Source organism: Cryptomeria japonica, chromosome 3 (assembly GCF_030272615.1).
Source record: "Cryptomeria japonica chromosome 3, Sugi_1.0, whole genome shotgun sequence".
Classification (NCBI taxonomy): Eukaryota; Viridiplantae; Streptophyta; class Pinopsida; order Cupressales; family Cupressaceae; genus Cryptomeria; species Cryptomeria japonica.
Window position 1 is genome coordinate 250,121,635 of NC_081407.1, and position 15,046 is coordinate 250,136,680.

Genomic DNA, 15,046 nt, shown 5'->3' on the forward strand with positions numbered 1-15,046 from the left:
TTTTCTTGATGGATTAGTTGCCAATTCCTTTTCTTACACTATATAATTACTTTGCATGGAAATCTAAAATACTAATCAGGATGAGAAGCAAAGAAATATTTAGAATCACTATTAGTATAGAGGTAGAGCCAACTCTAGATGTAGAGAAAATTAAGTGGAGTAACAAATCAAACGAGGTCTATGGTTTTTAATTTTTATCTGTATCTCTTGACGTACTATTTCACATTGAGTCCTTGAGTAGACCTAATGTCATGTTCCCTCATTAGCTGTCTTGGCTAGCCATGAATAAAAAGGTGTTTCTAAACATCCATATTAATATCTAAATAATACATGCATAAATAAATAAATACAATAAATATTTGAAATTTATTTTGGGTGCCTAGTTTGGGCCGAACCATACATTAAGTAATTTTTTTTTCTTATTGTTGGACAACCTAGTTTGGGCCCCTAGCGCCAAATTTGAAACATGTATAAATGTGTCTTACTGGTTGAGTGTATCATTTGGAGATTTGGCATGATTTTGAAGTTTTTTCTCAAGTAGGTCAGCTGGGACACAAACTCTAGCTGCCTACCTATGTCAGTATGAAAATCCTGAATTGGAATCTTGGTTGCTCTTCTCATTATTTTGCTGTTTCATGATCAGAAAACCATAGTTTAACTTAAGTGCTACCAGGTTTACAAGTCAGCATTGGATGGTCAGTTGTAGATTAGAGGAGTGCTATTGGTGGTGAATTCCAAGGCTGTTGAGAGAGATTGGTGATGATTCTCGAATCAGGTTAAGCCCAACACCTGTCCTTCAGCAATCCACAACTGTGTGAAGACTTTTCTAGGTGCCAGTTGGAGCAAATTGTGACATTTCTGCAGACCATTGCAGTTCTTAGGCAGCCTAAAGAAGGGTGGCACAAGGCTAGAGTAGTGTTGGTGTTTGTTTTATCATCTACCAAACATTAGAATAAGATACCCAAAGATATTCTATCCTCTCCTGAAAAATCACCGCTGATTCCAAGGTCTATATGTGCGAACAAGTGACTTTAGTGGGATAGCTACTTGGGTAGTGTATGCTGAAAATCTCAAGGGGGACTTACATTAACAAGTGTCTTTCAAGCTTTTGGACTTAGATAGATTTATCAATTTTAGGCTCTCTTTTTTTTTTTTTTTGATTTTCCGGGATTTAGACTTTCAAAAAGGGAAAAAGGGATAGGGTTTCAGAAAGCTGATCTAATCCTACGAATTCCGGAGACAGTATTAAATGGCTATTCTCAGGAAACCACGCTTTGCTTCGCCACACTAAGGAGCGAATGCAATCTTCAACGGGTTGTGCTTATGATCAAAATATTGGCATGCACAGAGGATAGGCTCAGACTAACTTTGCACAGTGAAAAGGAAATCATCCATTCACCAAAAGTATGAGCAGAGATACATCGTCACTTAACACTTATCAAATCCTTCATTCAATCTTAACAACATGAAAGCAAATCTAAATTAACTTTAACTAAAGTGTTGAGGAAATTGAAACCATGGTAATCATTCAAACAATAGAGATTACAAAGCCTTAAGAGAAAGCGCACATGCAATATATTATTTGAAAATGACCTTTACGCAACAATACATCAAAAACCTCACACTCTCCAAATGAGAGGAGGTAGCCTTATATAGTTTTTTAGAAAAATAATGAACGATCGAGATCAAACAATGATCAAGGGCCAAATTGAAAGTTATAAACCCTAATTAGGGTTCCTCAAAACTCTATCAGTTTGAATGAATGAGAACATGACAAGTGGCACAGTTGCCATTCTCACTAAAGTATGTGTCTAATTTCCTTTTCGGATAAATCAGGTTCATTGAATCTAGGCACGTTGACTCGGAGCAATCTGATTGGTCGAAAGATGACGAGGCGCCACTGCAGCGTGAGTCACTCCTAATCTTGTTGATGCGGTGCGGGAGCAGGTACGGGAGCTGGATCAACTCCTTGGGGCGGCAATGGATGTTTCTCTCTTCCGTGAATCTGTGCGTCAATGCAGCCAGCAATCTCTTCCTCCTCTTCAAGGATAAAGCGCATTCGACACCAATTAGGATAATTTCTTTTTATACTCCAGGCTAAGCTGTATAACTCTGTGATGATGTTTTCTTGTTCATCGCTGAAATCCAAGTCTGGCTGAAGTACTGGACAAGGTTCTTTGCCTGGTTCAGGAGGAATGATTGGTAGGCCCATGAAGTTCGGAAGGAAAATTGTTGAATTTCTTAGAATAATTTCTTGTTGACAACTCTATGCTTGCTTCTTTGTGGCTCCAATTTATGTTGCGCGAGAGGAGGGTGAAAGCTCTAGATAATCCCTTGCAAATATGAAATGATAGGATCAAGCTGTTCTGACATTCGCTGTGATCATGCCCTCCTTCTTGATACCCTGAAATTTGGAGAAGAATTCTCCATGCCTTCATCATAATTGAGGAAATTGGAATTTTCTTTGTGAAGCGTTTCCCATACTTAGCCAAATTTTGGCTATCTTCATGCTCGGATGAACCTTGCCCATGAACTTGTCCTCAATTCTCCGTTTGGCTTGAAACTCTAGCTGCGATCTCTATGATGATCCTGCTTCTATTTCCTTTTGCGACCTGTAAAACCAAAGGAAAATAAGTTAGAAATCTATCTTTTAGTGCAAAGTTTCGAAGGTTAGATGGCAGAATGCTTTGGTCTTCCAATTTCTCAATACTTCTAGCTTTGAAACAAGCTGTGAACACTTAGAAGGTCATGCTTGAAAGAAAGAACGTTCAATCCAAAATGATCCTCTTATCAAAATTTTGGATAAACCCGATAAAGACATCCCCAATACACTCAGGAAAATTGAGAAAATTGACAAGTCTGCCCACCAATCAACTTCACCTTTGATAGAAATGAGAATATAGAAGGAACAAAACTCAGAAAACTTGAAAGTTCTGCCTTCTACTAGTTGATTGGACTCCAAAATCTGCAGATACTTGATAAGAATGAGGTCGAAAAATTAAAACTCCTTCAAAAGTTCGCTCAATCTGCAAGAGATCACCCTGCAATACCTCCAATCTGCAATAAAACCCTCAGAACTGCAAGAAGCTTGCTTGAAAATGTTCTCACTCTTCATAAAATTCGAACTCTTGTTGTGCAATAATGAGAGAAGAGATTGTTTATTTTTATTTAAACTTAAATTCAAAGTTAGAAACATGCAAATGCACTTCCATTCTTGACTTCAATTCGATCTTGCTCATGGAGGAAGTTTCTAATTTTAAATGAATTTGTACAATCATCTCCTTTAGTTCGAACCTCTTTACTCTTGCAAGTTTCTAAATTAATTTTGAGTTTAAATTCAATCCAAATCTGCAGATCTTAACCTTGACAAACTTTCTAATTACGGTTCAAGTTCGAATTCCTTCATGGATTTGAGTTTCTAGTTTGATTATGGGCTTAAATTCGAACTATACTTGCCATACCTTTTGTTTTGAAAACTTTCTAATTTCATTGTTAGTTCGAACTCTTCTCAAAATCCGTTTCCAATTCAATTTTTAGTTCTGATTCGAACTTGATCTTTAAATATCCCTTTTTAAAACTCTCTAATTTGGAACTTAGTTCAAATTTCATGAAGATTTGGATGACATCACCAATGAATATTCCTTTGACTTCATCTTTGACTTAGGCGAACTTCATGAAGTTTGTTTCTCATTGTGTTGCAAGGCAAAGCCGGACCTTTTTCAGAGTGGGAACTTTCCTTATGTTTATGTGCACTTCATGTTTTAACCTAACCACATCTTTCTCAAGGCGGACCTTGTTGGTCATATTTCTAACTTGTTGCAAGGTTGGGCGAACTTTCTAGACATAGGCATCATCTTTCAACTTCCAAGTAGAGCGGACTTTCTTTACTTTGAAATCATCTTTCATACCTTCCAAGGCGGACTTTTGCTTGCCTTAGACTTACCTCTTGCTACCCTTAACATCTTCAAGGCGAAGTTCTTCTTACACTTGAAATTTGCCTTCACCCCACAAAGCGGGCTTCATGAAACATGTGCACCTTGCCTTTTAACCAGATCTCCCTCAAGGTGGACTTTGGAGGGGTTAGATTTTGTGCACTCAAAACCTTGCAATCAATACAAGGGCAGACTTTTAGGCATAGGTGGATCAAAACTTGGAACAATCTTCAAGAAGGCAGACTTCAAACCACTCCTTAAATTGCATATGTTCATCCTAAGGTGGACTTTGAACTTCATGACACAAGGCAAGGAACTATTCTATTCATCCTAAGGCGGACTTTGGAGAGCTCAAGGCAAAACACTCATCATCTTGGGCAGACTTTAACCTCTCTCCATAGGGCGGACTTTGGAGACTTCACCAAGGAGGGTGGACTTTTCATCTACCTCCAAGGCGGACTTTGGAGACTTGGCATCATGCGCGGACTTTTGGAAGACCTCAAGAGGGTGGACTTTTGAGAGATCACCAAGTAGGGCGGAGTCTTAAGAGATACCAAGTAGGGCGGATTTTGGAGGCTTCACCAAGAGGGCGGATTTTGAAGGCTTTATCTTATCAACACCTTGGGCGGAGTTTGGAGGCTTCACCAAGAGGGCGTACTTCAAAGGCTTCATCTTATCAACACCTTGGGTAGAGTTTGGAGGCTTCACCCAGAGGGTGGACTTTGAAGGCTTCACTTATCAACACCTTGGGCGGAGTTTGGAGGCTTCACCAAGAGGGCGAACTTTGAAGGCTTCATCTTATCAACACCTTGGGCGAAGTTTGGAGGCTTCACCAAGAGGGCGGGACTTTTCTTCTACCTCCAAGGCGGGCTTTTCATGACTCTTGCATAGGGCGGAGTTTTGGAAGCCCTCAAGAGGGCGGACTTTTGAGAGATCTTGGCCACTTCATGGAGGGCGGACTTTTGAGCCTTCACCAAGGATGGTGGACTTTGAAGACATCTCCACATAGGGCGGAGTTTCTCATGCTCTTTCCACTGGACGGACTTTAAGACTACCTCCATCATCATGCTCTCTTCACAAGGCAGACTTTTCATCACCTGCCATAACACTCACCATCAATCATTAGCTCGACTTAGAAAATATTTGGAAAACTTAAAAATTTCACAATCTCTTTAATTTTAACCAGATTAACTTGAAATTTGAAATCCATACTCAGGGAAACAATCTGAAGCATCCTGACCCCTAAAATGTAGGAACTTAGCTCTTTAGGTCAAAACTTGGAAATTCTTGACCGCGATCGAAGCAGGTCAGTGGTATCAGTGCAAACCCTAGGTCCCAACTCCGAAAAAGCAAAAAGCAGGCATCCCTAAAAAATAGGAAAAACTTTCTAAAAATAGCCATATCGAGGATTGGGCCAAAAATGCCAAAAACGAAACTTCCTAAAAAATAGGAAAAAGCAAACTTTCTAAAAATAGAAAGTTGTCCAAATTCGTTCCAATCAATTGCGTTCTTCGTCCTTTGTCTTTTCTAGGCACTTTGATGATGTCTGGACTCTGTTATCACTTGGCTTGCATAAATTGACTTTCAATCTTTAGGACTCAAATCGTTCAAAACTTGACAGAACCGAGCAGAACTGAAGCGAAAGGCCACCAGGCACTAACAAAAACCCTAGAAAGCAGGAAAAAAGGAGGGTCCAGATTTGCAATGGGGCGATGTGTGAAAAAGGTCACAACAAGTAGCACTTAGACCAAGAGGGAGTGAGCAAATAGTTGCAACATATAGCTTTCCCATGCCCTATTCTAGGTTTTGACCTTAGATTGCTACCATTTGAGGCCACTTCGTGGAAATTGTTGCTGATCCAAGGTGAAAACTAGTGAGCACCAAATCCATTGAGCTTCAGGCCAGATCTGGGAAGAGTCAGGATTCATACAAGGAACAAGAAGTCATCATCAAACCCTAGCCACAGCCTCTTGGTTACTAGGTTGCCATTGACAGATTGTCTGTACAAGGATTGTTGTAAGTTTGTAACAACACCATTGCAAGGTTTGTGATTGGTAAGTACATCAAATCAAACTAGCTATTCTAGCTTTTCCATTGCTGTACACTATTACAGTCAATCTTAAATCCAAATATGGAATTATATTGGAGAATTACAATCAGCTTATGTGCTGCTTATTTTCTTATAATTGTGCATTATCTGATTTTAGTCCACTGTTTCATCATTATAGTTTGTTGTTGTTTGCAAATTTGATTATGTTGAGAGACTTAATCCTAAACTAGTGAACTGAATTTGGTTAAAACCATAGGGATATATTTCACCTAGTGAACTTTGTGTAGCTTGTATGGGCAATAGGATGCTTTGAGAGGTCATTAGTTGCAGAGTGAGCTCATCAATTTGAGCCATAGCAACTATGGTACTATATATAACTTTTTCTTGGAGTTCAAATCCTTTGAGATTATAGTTGAAATAATGTGGGATTGAGAAAGAAGACATTTAGCTGATTCTTGGTGTTCTCTCATGGACTTGGCCTAGATTACTCAATTTTTGCTTCTACATTCCATGCCACTACATTTGCCATTGGGGATGCACCAACTATGCCATCTATTAATGATTTTGTTATTGCACTTATGAAGGAGCAAGATAAACTCATTCAAATGGGTACTTTGAAATCCTCTAAGTCATACGCCTTTGTTGCAAAGCAGGACAAAAAAGAAGAAAATATTTCTAATAATAGGGAAAATACATAGAAAAACAAGGACAAGAAGGAGGAAAAAGGTTAGAAATCATCCATTACTTCTAACCTATTTTTCAAAAGGTGACAACACTAAGATAGGGAAGGTTAGTTTATATTGTTGAAGCCCAAGTGGCATTGAGCACAAATTTTTTAAGAAAGAGATTGATCACTTGACACATATCCTTGAGAATAATATTAGTGTTCTTGATTTAGTCAAACAAAGTTAATCAAACGAGGGGTCTTCTAAAACAAAGGATGACAATAAGGAGAAAGAAAAGGGCAAGTTCCCTGTGGCAATCATAGCTCCACCTTCCACTTGGATATATGACTCTAGTGCTTTGCACCACATTGTTCTTTCACAAGATGGCTTCACATCTTTAGAGCCTTGTTCCACATTTCACATATTGATGGGTGATGAATCTCTAGTTAAGGTATGTGGGATAGGGTCTATTGGTGTAGATGATAGGACATTTTAGGATGTTCCTTGTGTTCCCTCACTTGTAACCAATCTTTTTCAGTTTACTAGATCTCTTACATTGGTTTAGGTAAACAAGTTAAGGTCACTCCTAATAAAATGGTTATTCAAGAGATGCACTATAATTTTATAGTGGCAGTTGAGAGAGTAGGTCACCTCTCTTGATCATATGCTTCTTATATTATTCTCGATTCTTCTTTGACCACACTTTCCACTCATTCCAATAAGGTAAGTTGTGGCATTGGTGGCTTGGACGTTTTAACTATTGCTACTTCGTAGTAGTTTAGCTAGTAGGGCATGGCTACAAGGCTACCTTCTGTTTGCTTTTTAACAGGGGTTTGCTAGAGCTACATCGTGGGCAAAGCATGGAGGGTCACTCATATTTTAAAGCTGATTCACAATGACTTATCTAGTCCATTTCACCATCGTTCTTTTAGTAGGGCCAAATACATCCTGATCTTCGTTGATGATTTTCCAGACATAAGTGGATCTACTTTCTTTTCCAAGACTTCAAATGACTTATGGAGAAACAAATAGAGAAAACCATTGGGGTTCTATGCAATGAAAATGGTTTGGTGAGTATGTTAACCATCATTTTGAGTAGTTTTGTACTTTATAGGAGATTAATATAATCATATAGGTTCATATAGCCCTTAGTGGAACAGTGTGATAGAATATAGGAACAAACCTTTGAATGAAATGGCCTAATTGTACGATTCACTCTTGATCTCTTGTATCATACAACTGGGTGGAGGCCATTAACTATGCAAAGTCCACACTTATTTTTTTTTGAACTGTGTTTTTTTCCAATGAAGTAGTTTGTTGTTCGTTTACTTTCAGTCTCAGATTGTAATCAAGATAAGTAACAATCATATAACATGAAACTTGGCAGCATAACATAGAATAACGAGTGCTGATTACAACTAGATTTCATTTCGAACTTCATAGAACATTGTCAAACATTACAGATCAGAAATCAATGAACACTGTTTTCAAAATCAGACTTAACATTTAATTTGCAGACTGGATATAACCTCCATACACTGAAAAGGACTGCTCAGAATTGTTTCCAGCACCCAAACAAGGCATAATATGGACTTAGGCAATTTCTTGGAATGATAGAATATGTCACTACCTGCTCCAAGTCTGCTCCAGCACTCTTTGTTTGTGAACAGCAGTGTTAAACTCAGTTGAAGAGCACTTTTCAATGCTCAGAAAACTCCCTTAACCTTTCCTTACTGAACCTACGTGCTAGCAAGGAGGTGGTGCCCACTTCTAACTGCTGCAAATTCATTTCTGCTTGAATACAATTTGATTTGCACAAATTAATGAGGATTTCTTCCTACAATAGAGTTGTACGATCTATTGGAAGTCAAGAAGGTTATTGTATCTCTCTATTAGAGGTTTTATATCTTTAGCTCAGAATGAAAATAGTATAGTGCAGCAAAAACATGGTGGTAGGTTCATAATATAGCCTTAAGCATTGCAAGAGATTGAGGACATCCTCAAGCATTGGAGAGAAAACACAATTTGCTGACAAATCAATAAGAAGCACTATATATATATTGCTGTCCCCTGCCGTCCCCTAAAAATGGCCCTCAAGGGGAGGTCTTGGAAACGTGTCCCCTGCGTCCCCCATCCCCAAAACATCGTGGAACATAGGGAAGATGCAAATTGGAGGGTCACATCTACTTCCTATTGCTAGCTGGATGCCATGCATATGTGATGCATGTATGAGTTGGTTGCTATTTGTTTTTGTGTACGTCTTAATGTAGACTTTGTACTAACATTTGATCTGGATACACTTGTCATCATACTACTATATACAGTTATGTGCTCACCTTGGTAGATTAAGTGTTAATGAATAAAGCTGCTTGGTTAATTAGAATTGTGTTTAAGGTGTAATGAGTGACCAAAAAAATGAAAAAATGAAAAAAAAATTAGTAGTAACAAAGTGTGGCTATTACAAGTATTCTAAAACTATGTTTCCAAGACTGCTGCTAGTTGTTCTTTTATGACCATATAATCTCACCCAAACTCACTAGATCCTTAGGATTTTTCGGGCATTCCCTACCATGGGGATATCTTGTGTGTGGTAGGACAAAGGATGAAATGCGCCACCTTCCATATATATATATAATATTTGTATATTGCTCTCCCCTGCCATCCCCTAAAAATGGACCTCAAGGGGATGTCTCAGAAACGTGTCCCCTGCGTCCCCCATCCCTAAAACGTCGTGGAACTTAGGGAAGATGCAAATTGTAGGGTCACATCTACTTCCTATTGCTAGCTGGATACCATCTATATGTGATGCATGTATGAGTTGGTTGCTATGTGTTTTTGTGTACGTCTTAATGTAGACTTTGTACTAACATTTGATCTGGATACACTTGTCATCATACTACTATATACAATTATGTGTTCACCTTGGTAGATTAAGTGTTAATGAATAAAGCTGCATGGTTAATTAGAATTGTGTTTAAGGTGTAATGAGAATGACAAAAAAAAGAAAAAATGAAAAAAAAATTAGTAGCAACAAAGTGTGGCTATTACAAGTATTCTAAAACTATGTTTCCAAGACTGCTGCTAGTTGTTCTTTTATGACCATATAATCTCACCCAAACTCACTGGATCCTTAGGATTTTTGGGGCATTCCCGAGAATGGGGACATCTTGTGTGTGGTAGGACAAAGGACAAAATGCGCCACCCTCCATCCTGGCATAACTCTGCAGAGCAGAGATGTCTCTGTGGACATTACACGTTAGATCACTTATACTTTCAATATCCGCCCCTATAGGTTTTGCTAGCTCATTAATTGATGGTTTTCATATTCTAATAAACTATTGAAGCTGTAGATTGAATCTCAATTATGTAGTAAAGTGGTATAGGTTCAAAGTTGTAAATTGGAAGCTTCCATTTGAATTGCAATGTCTGCCTCTCAGGGATAAATTTTCTAGAAAGACAACTTAGAAACCTGAGGATAGATGATCATGGAACACCTTCTAAACACAAGGACTTTGACCATAAATCAAATCTTTATGGTCTTATTTGTCTAGACAATCAAAGTAAAATTAATATTGTGTGAAAAGAGCATAATTGTAATTTTGATGTTTTCTTCTTGATAAGTAGCTCACTCTAAGGAATTGGGGGATGGAAAACAATTTGCAACATGACACGTTCAAGTACTTGTATAAAGTTGGGGTTTTTATATCTGCATGGTGCAGACCAAAGAAGCAAAACTCTGCAAAAAATCACGATCAGTTGCGATTAATCGTTGATTGCCAAAGTTGCTGATTTTTCCCCAAAAAATTGGATAAAAAGTCAATGCATTCTACGATATTAAATGCATGCAATCGTGAAAAAATTCGCACCGATTAATCCCGGTAAATGCGTGAACAGCAAAAGAAGCTTGTAAAAACCCTAAGCGCCCATGAATCGAAAATAAACATGCGAGATATTTATAAATGCGTTGCTAGGGCAGTCGAGGACTGATTGGCACGAAATTTTTTTCACTAGGGTATCGGTAGTATGCATGACGGCCTTGACCTGCAAAAAATTAAGTGATCCATGCTGCATGTCCCGACTCTTCACGAAACTCTGTGCACAAAAATTTAGTTTTTACCGTTTTTAATTTAGCTTTTCATGTATTTAGTTTTTTTTTTTAAAATTTAGCTTTTCTTGTATTTAGTTTTTTAATTTAGCTTTTTAATATCTTGTATAAAATTTTAAATATGTATTTTAAATTTTAATAAGACATTGATAAAAATTAAATACTATCTTAATTTTATATAGTAAACTCTTTGAAAAAAAATAATATATTAATATTATTTTATTTTAAATATCAATATTTAATATTTTAGAATTGCTTAATTTAGTTTTCAAATTATCAATCTATAATATTTAACAAATTTAACTTATAATATTAAAATTAATATAACTAAATATGGTATTGTATTATTTTTAAATTAACAAATTTGTAAATTAAAATTAAAATTTTGAATTTACTAAATTTATTTAAATTTAATTTGTTATTAGATTATTTTAAATAATTGTAATTTACTTACTATATACAAACAAATTTAAATTTAAAAAAAAATAATTTATGTAAGGCAAATTTCATTTTAATTAATAAATAAATTTTATATCAATGAATTAAAAAAATAGTTTGATAATAAAATAATAAAAATAATTTAATAACAAAGTAGTATAATATTTATTTTTAAATTTTTTTTACAATATAATTAATTTTACTTCATAAATTAGAATAACTTAAAATAATTTTTAAATAAAATTAAAATTATACAATAATTCTCGTGTAAATAAAAAATTAAAGAATTTTTAAATAGTTTTATTTTTTAAAATACTTGATGATTGTGTTTGGATTTTTATATATGATAATGGGATGAAATTTTGAGTTTTATACTACATGTTTCTCAATGTAATTATTGCTAATCTTTTGACATATATATAAAGATCAGAGTTTTGTGACTCGCCATGACTCGCCAAAACTCGGCGAGACCTGGGTGGCTTGGACTTGGCAAGGCTGACCTGACTCACTCTAGGCAAAAATCACTAGAAATTGGTTTTTTTGCCGAGTTCTGCCGAGTCGGGTCAGCCTTGCCGAGTCCATGCCGAGTCTGAATCTCGTTTCTTTGATAAAGATTTAAAAAAGTTAAACATAAAATTCATAATTAAATAAAAATAAATATGACTTTTCCCCGACTTTTCCCCGATTTTTTCAAAAAATCTTATACTTTTAGTTTGCCGATTAATTCCCCAAACGATTAATGCTTCCATGGACTGCAGACTTCTTTACTGTGTTATTGTCTTACACTGTTTCGGACATTGCATTCATGGAGAATTCCTCCTAGACTTCTGGTCATATTTGTTAAGAGAGCATAATTGCAAATTTGGTGTCTTTTTGATAATTATCTTATCCTGAGGAAGTGGGGGATGGTATAAAAAATTTGCAACATGAACGTTCAAATGCCTGGATAAAGATTGGGGTCTTATATCTGCACGGTGCTGGCTTCTTGATTGTGTAAGATCACTCTATTTTTGCCTTATACTGTTTTTCTTAAATTGCATTCAAGGGAATTCCCTCCTAAATTTTGATTTGGCGTCTTTGATGCTCTCAGCTGATCTGGGAGATGTTTCTCTGCACGCTTCTTAAAACTTTAAATAATTTTCTATAAAAAATACAGATTGAGATTGTTTTCCAATGGGTTAGGCTGCTGTCATCTATTTTTTAATGAAATTCAAAGCATTTGTCTATGTTTATTGTCTTCAGAATGAAATGCAAAGCATTAGTCAGATACTATGGGGTAAGGTAGCTGGTTCCAAAAGGGTTTTCAAGTGGAGTTGGATTACTCATAGCATGGACACCCTAGTTATAGTGTGGGTCTTTATCTCATCTTGCTCAGAATAAATTAAATGCTCGAGGCATACATTCATTGAAGAAATCTATAGTTCCTTTATACTTGATATTTCAATGATCTCCTTGCACCATGAAAATCATTGGTTTAAGCTGAGCTGTAACTTATTTATGTCATTGAACAAATAAATCTCGTGAAGAACTTAAAATCACAAGTTTTTCCACCGTAATGATTTCCTAGATTATTAATTATAATCACTAGGTAACCATTGAATTATATCGTATATGTTAGAATTGGAATTATTGCTTATTTATTTTACTTGTTGACATAGAAAAGATGAAGAAGGATGCTGTAACAACTGCAGCTCGTGTTTCAGAGTTGCTTGTAGATAGTGTGAATAGTGAGGTTCAAGAATCCTTCATCAATGAGAAACGAATTGAATTTGAAACTCGTGCATTGGCATCAACAGTGCAGCGGTATACCAAGCAAACGAATCAATGGCTTACAGCAGTTCGTGCGTTGGATTCAGCTTTGAAGGTTATATTTGCTTCTTTCCTTTTAACTGTTCATTGAAAATTTTACTAAATGGTAGGAGTTGAAGGGAGTCTAGTGAATTTAACTAAATGGTACTAAATAAAAATCACTGGTATGATATGAATCTTAAGCTGTTATTGTCAACAACGTCTTCTCTTTAGCATTGGTACCATTTACCCATCAACAAGATGGAAAACTCGATGGACTCTTTGTGCAGATTTGTGCATAGTAATTGTAGGTACACACGAACAGTCTTTTTGAAACTCAAAATATTTGGTTGGTATGAAGATCACTCGGTTTTGTATATGAGATGTGACTTGAGAATCAATTAATAATATTTTCTCTGAAATTGTGTTGTCTGTTTGTGAGACAGAGAGCATGTAGAAGTAGGCTGTGTTTGTGAAGTTCTACATATTAACTGTGGTTCTATTTTGTGAAATCTCTTTCAGGAAATTGGAGATTTTGAGAACTGGATGAAAATTATGGATTATGATTGTGAAAGCATTGTTCTTGCACTGCAGTATATTCACAAGAAGGAAAACACGCAATCATAAGCAACCTAGTCAAGATTTGTAGTTATCACAACATTTGTTTTCATTAGTATTTGATTTGGTCAAGTTGAGGTAGATAATTTTTCCATTGGAACTCAATTTGCACAAGTTGGAGGGTAGCAAATTAGTGGATGAAGTTCCTGTTTTCCATGTTACTTGCAGAGCGATGCAAATGTATGCCATTTAAGGTGCTTTATTTTTTTAATTTCATAATTTAAGTTCATGGAAGACCTAATCACACAGGACACAATTCTGATTTAATTTCATCCTTAAGTATCTTATGAAATTAACTTGGAATTATGGGAAATTACTGCTGGTAGAGGAGAGTGGATAAGAAAGGTTGATTCCAGAACAATGTCTTGAAAGTGTTGGAGAAATGAACTACAACCAAATTGTAATAAGGAGCCTACCAAAAAGCCCTGGTTACACTCAGTGGTATAGCATTAGCACCTCAGCACAGACATGGGAGGTCCTATGTTCAAGGCCCAGTTGGTTAATGGGAAATTGGCGAAAGTAGAAAGTGTGGAAATAACCTCAAAAAACGATAGTCTAGCTTTACTTAAGCAATTACCAATGGCCATAAATATTTGAAAAGCACCTATAACAATTTGAAAAAACATTTTGAATAAACTACATATATTACTGGATTGTCTATATATTTGGCACTTAGAATCCACGACAATATAGGCCACATAAGCTGGAATATACGGCACCAGTTAAATTCAGCTGCAATTCATGCCACTCAGGTCACCTGAGTTGCAAATGTTAAAAATATTGGCTTTCCAATTTTAATTGTCAACGTAAGCAATATGGACCACTTTCAGGAGAGTTTTCTATATTTGACATAAATAACGTGGAGAGTGATGATACAGTTGGTAACCAAAATAAAGTACTGTTGCTAAGATCTGGATAAGAAATTTGGACTCATCAGAAAACGTACTGGAACTTGAAACTCTATGATATCTTTTTTTTTTGTATTGGAAAAATGCATTTATATTAATAAAGAAAGAATTGCAATGAGATGCAGCACCTTGAAAGGACATAATAAGTTTGACTACAGCTACTTGCAAATTACAATAAGAAAGTTGTCATCTTTCTCCAAGAGAATCAAGCACAAGGTCTTCTGCAATGATCTTCGTAGCCTTGAGTAAGGATTGATTGTGATCTTTAGCAGCTGCTCCCAGTTGGGACTGAACTTGATACATATGTGTCTTGAGCTCGACATTGAAGCTGATCTTCTCTTTCAAGGCTATAGCTAAAGAGGACTGCTGTAAAATAAACCATGCATAATTACTTTGTAGGAGGGAATGGATTAGAGGAAACAGATTTACATCTTAGCATCCAAATATATAACAAAATGGATTGATGATGGGGTTTTGATATTACATTCTGAGAGCAATGCAGTCCTAACACTGCTGATTTCCAACTTAAATTTCTGTTAAAT

General features: G+C 36.1%; 1 protein-coding gene across 1 annotated transcript in view; it reads left to right on the plus strand.

Moving 5' to 3' along the window:
* Nucleotides 1-13,830, plus strand: part of LOC131037217 (biogenesis of lysosome-related organelles complex 1 subunit 1) — a 39,458-nt gene extending 25,628 nt beyond the window's left edge. The window contains exons 2-3 of the mRNA XM_057969285.2: nucleotides 12,849-13,054; nucleotides 13,501-13,830. Coding sequence (XP_057825268.1) covers nucleotides 12,849-13,054; nucleotides 13,501-13,605 — 311 coding nt within the window. The 3' untranslated portion in view covers nucleotides 13,606-13,830. The remainder of the gene's footprint in view (nucleotides 1-12,848; nucleotides 13,055-13,500) is intronic.
* Nucleotides 13,831-15,046: the final 1,216 nt, after the last annotated feature.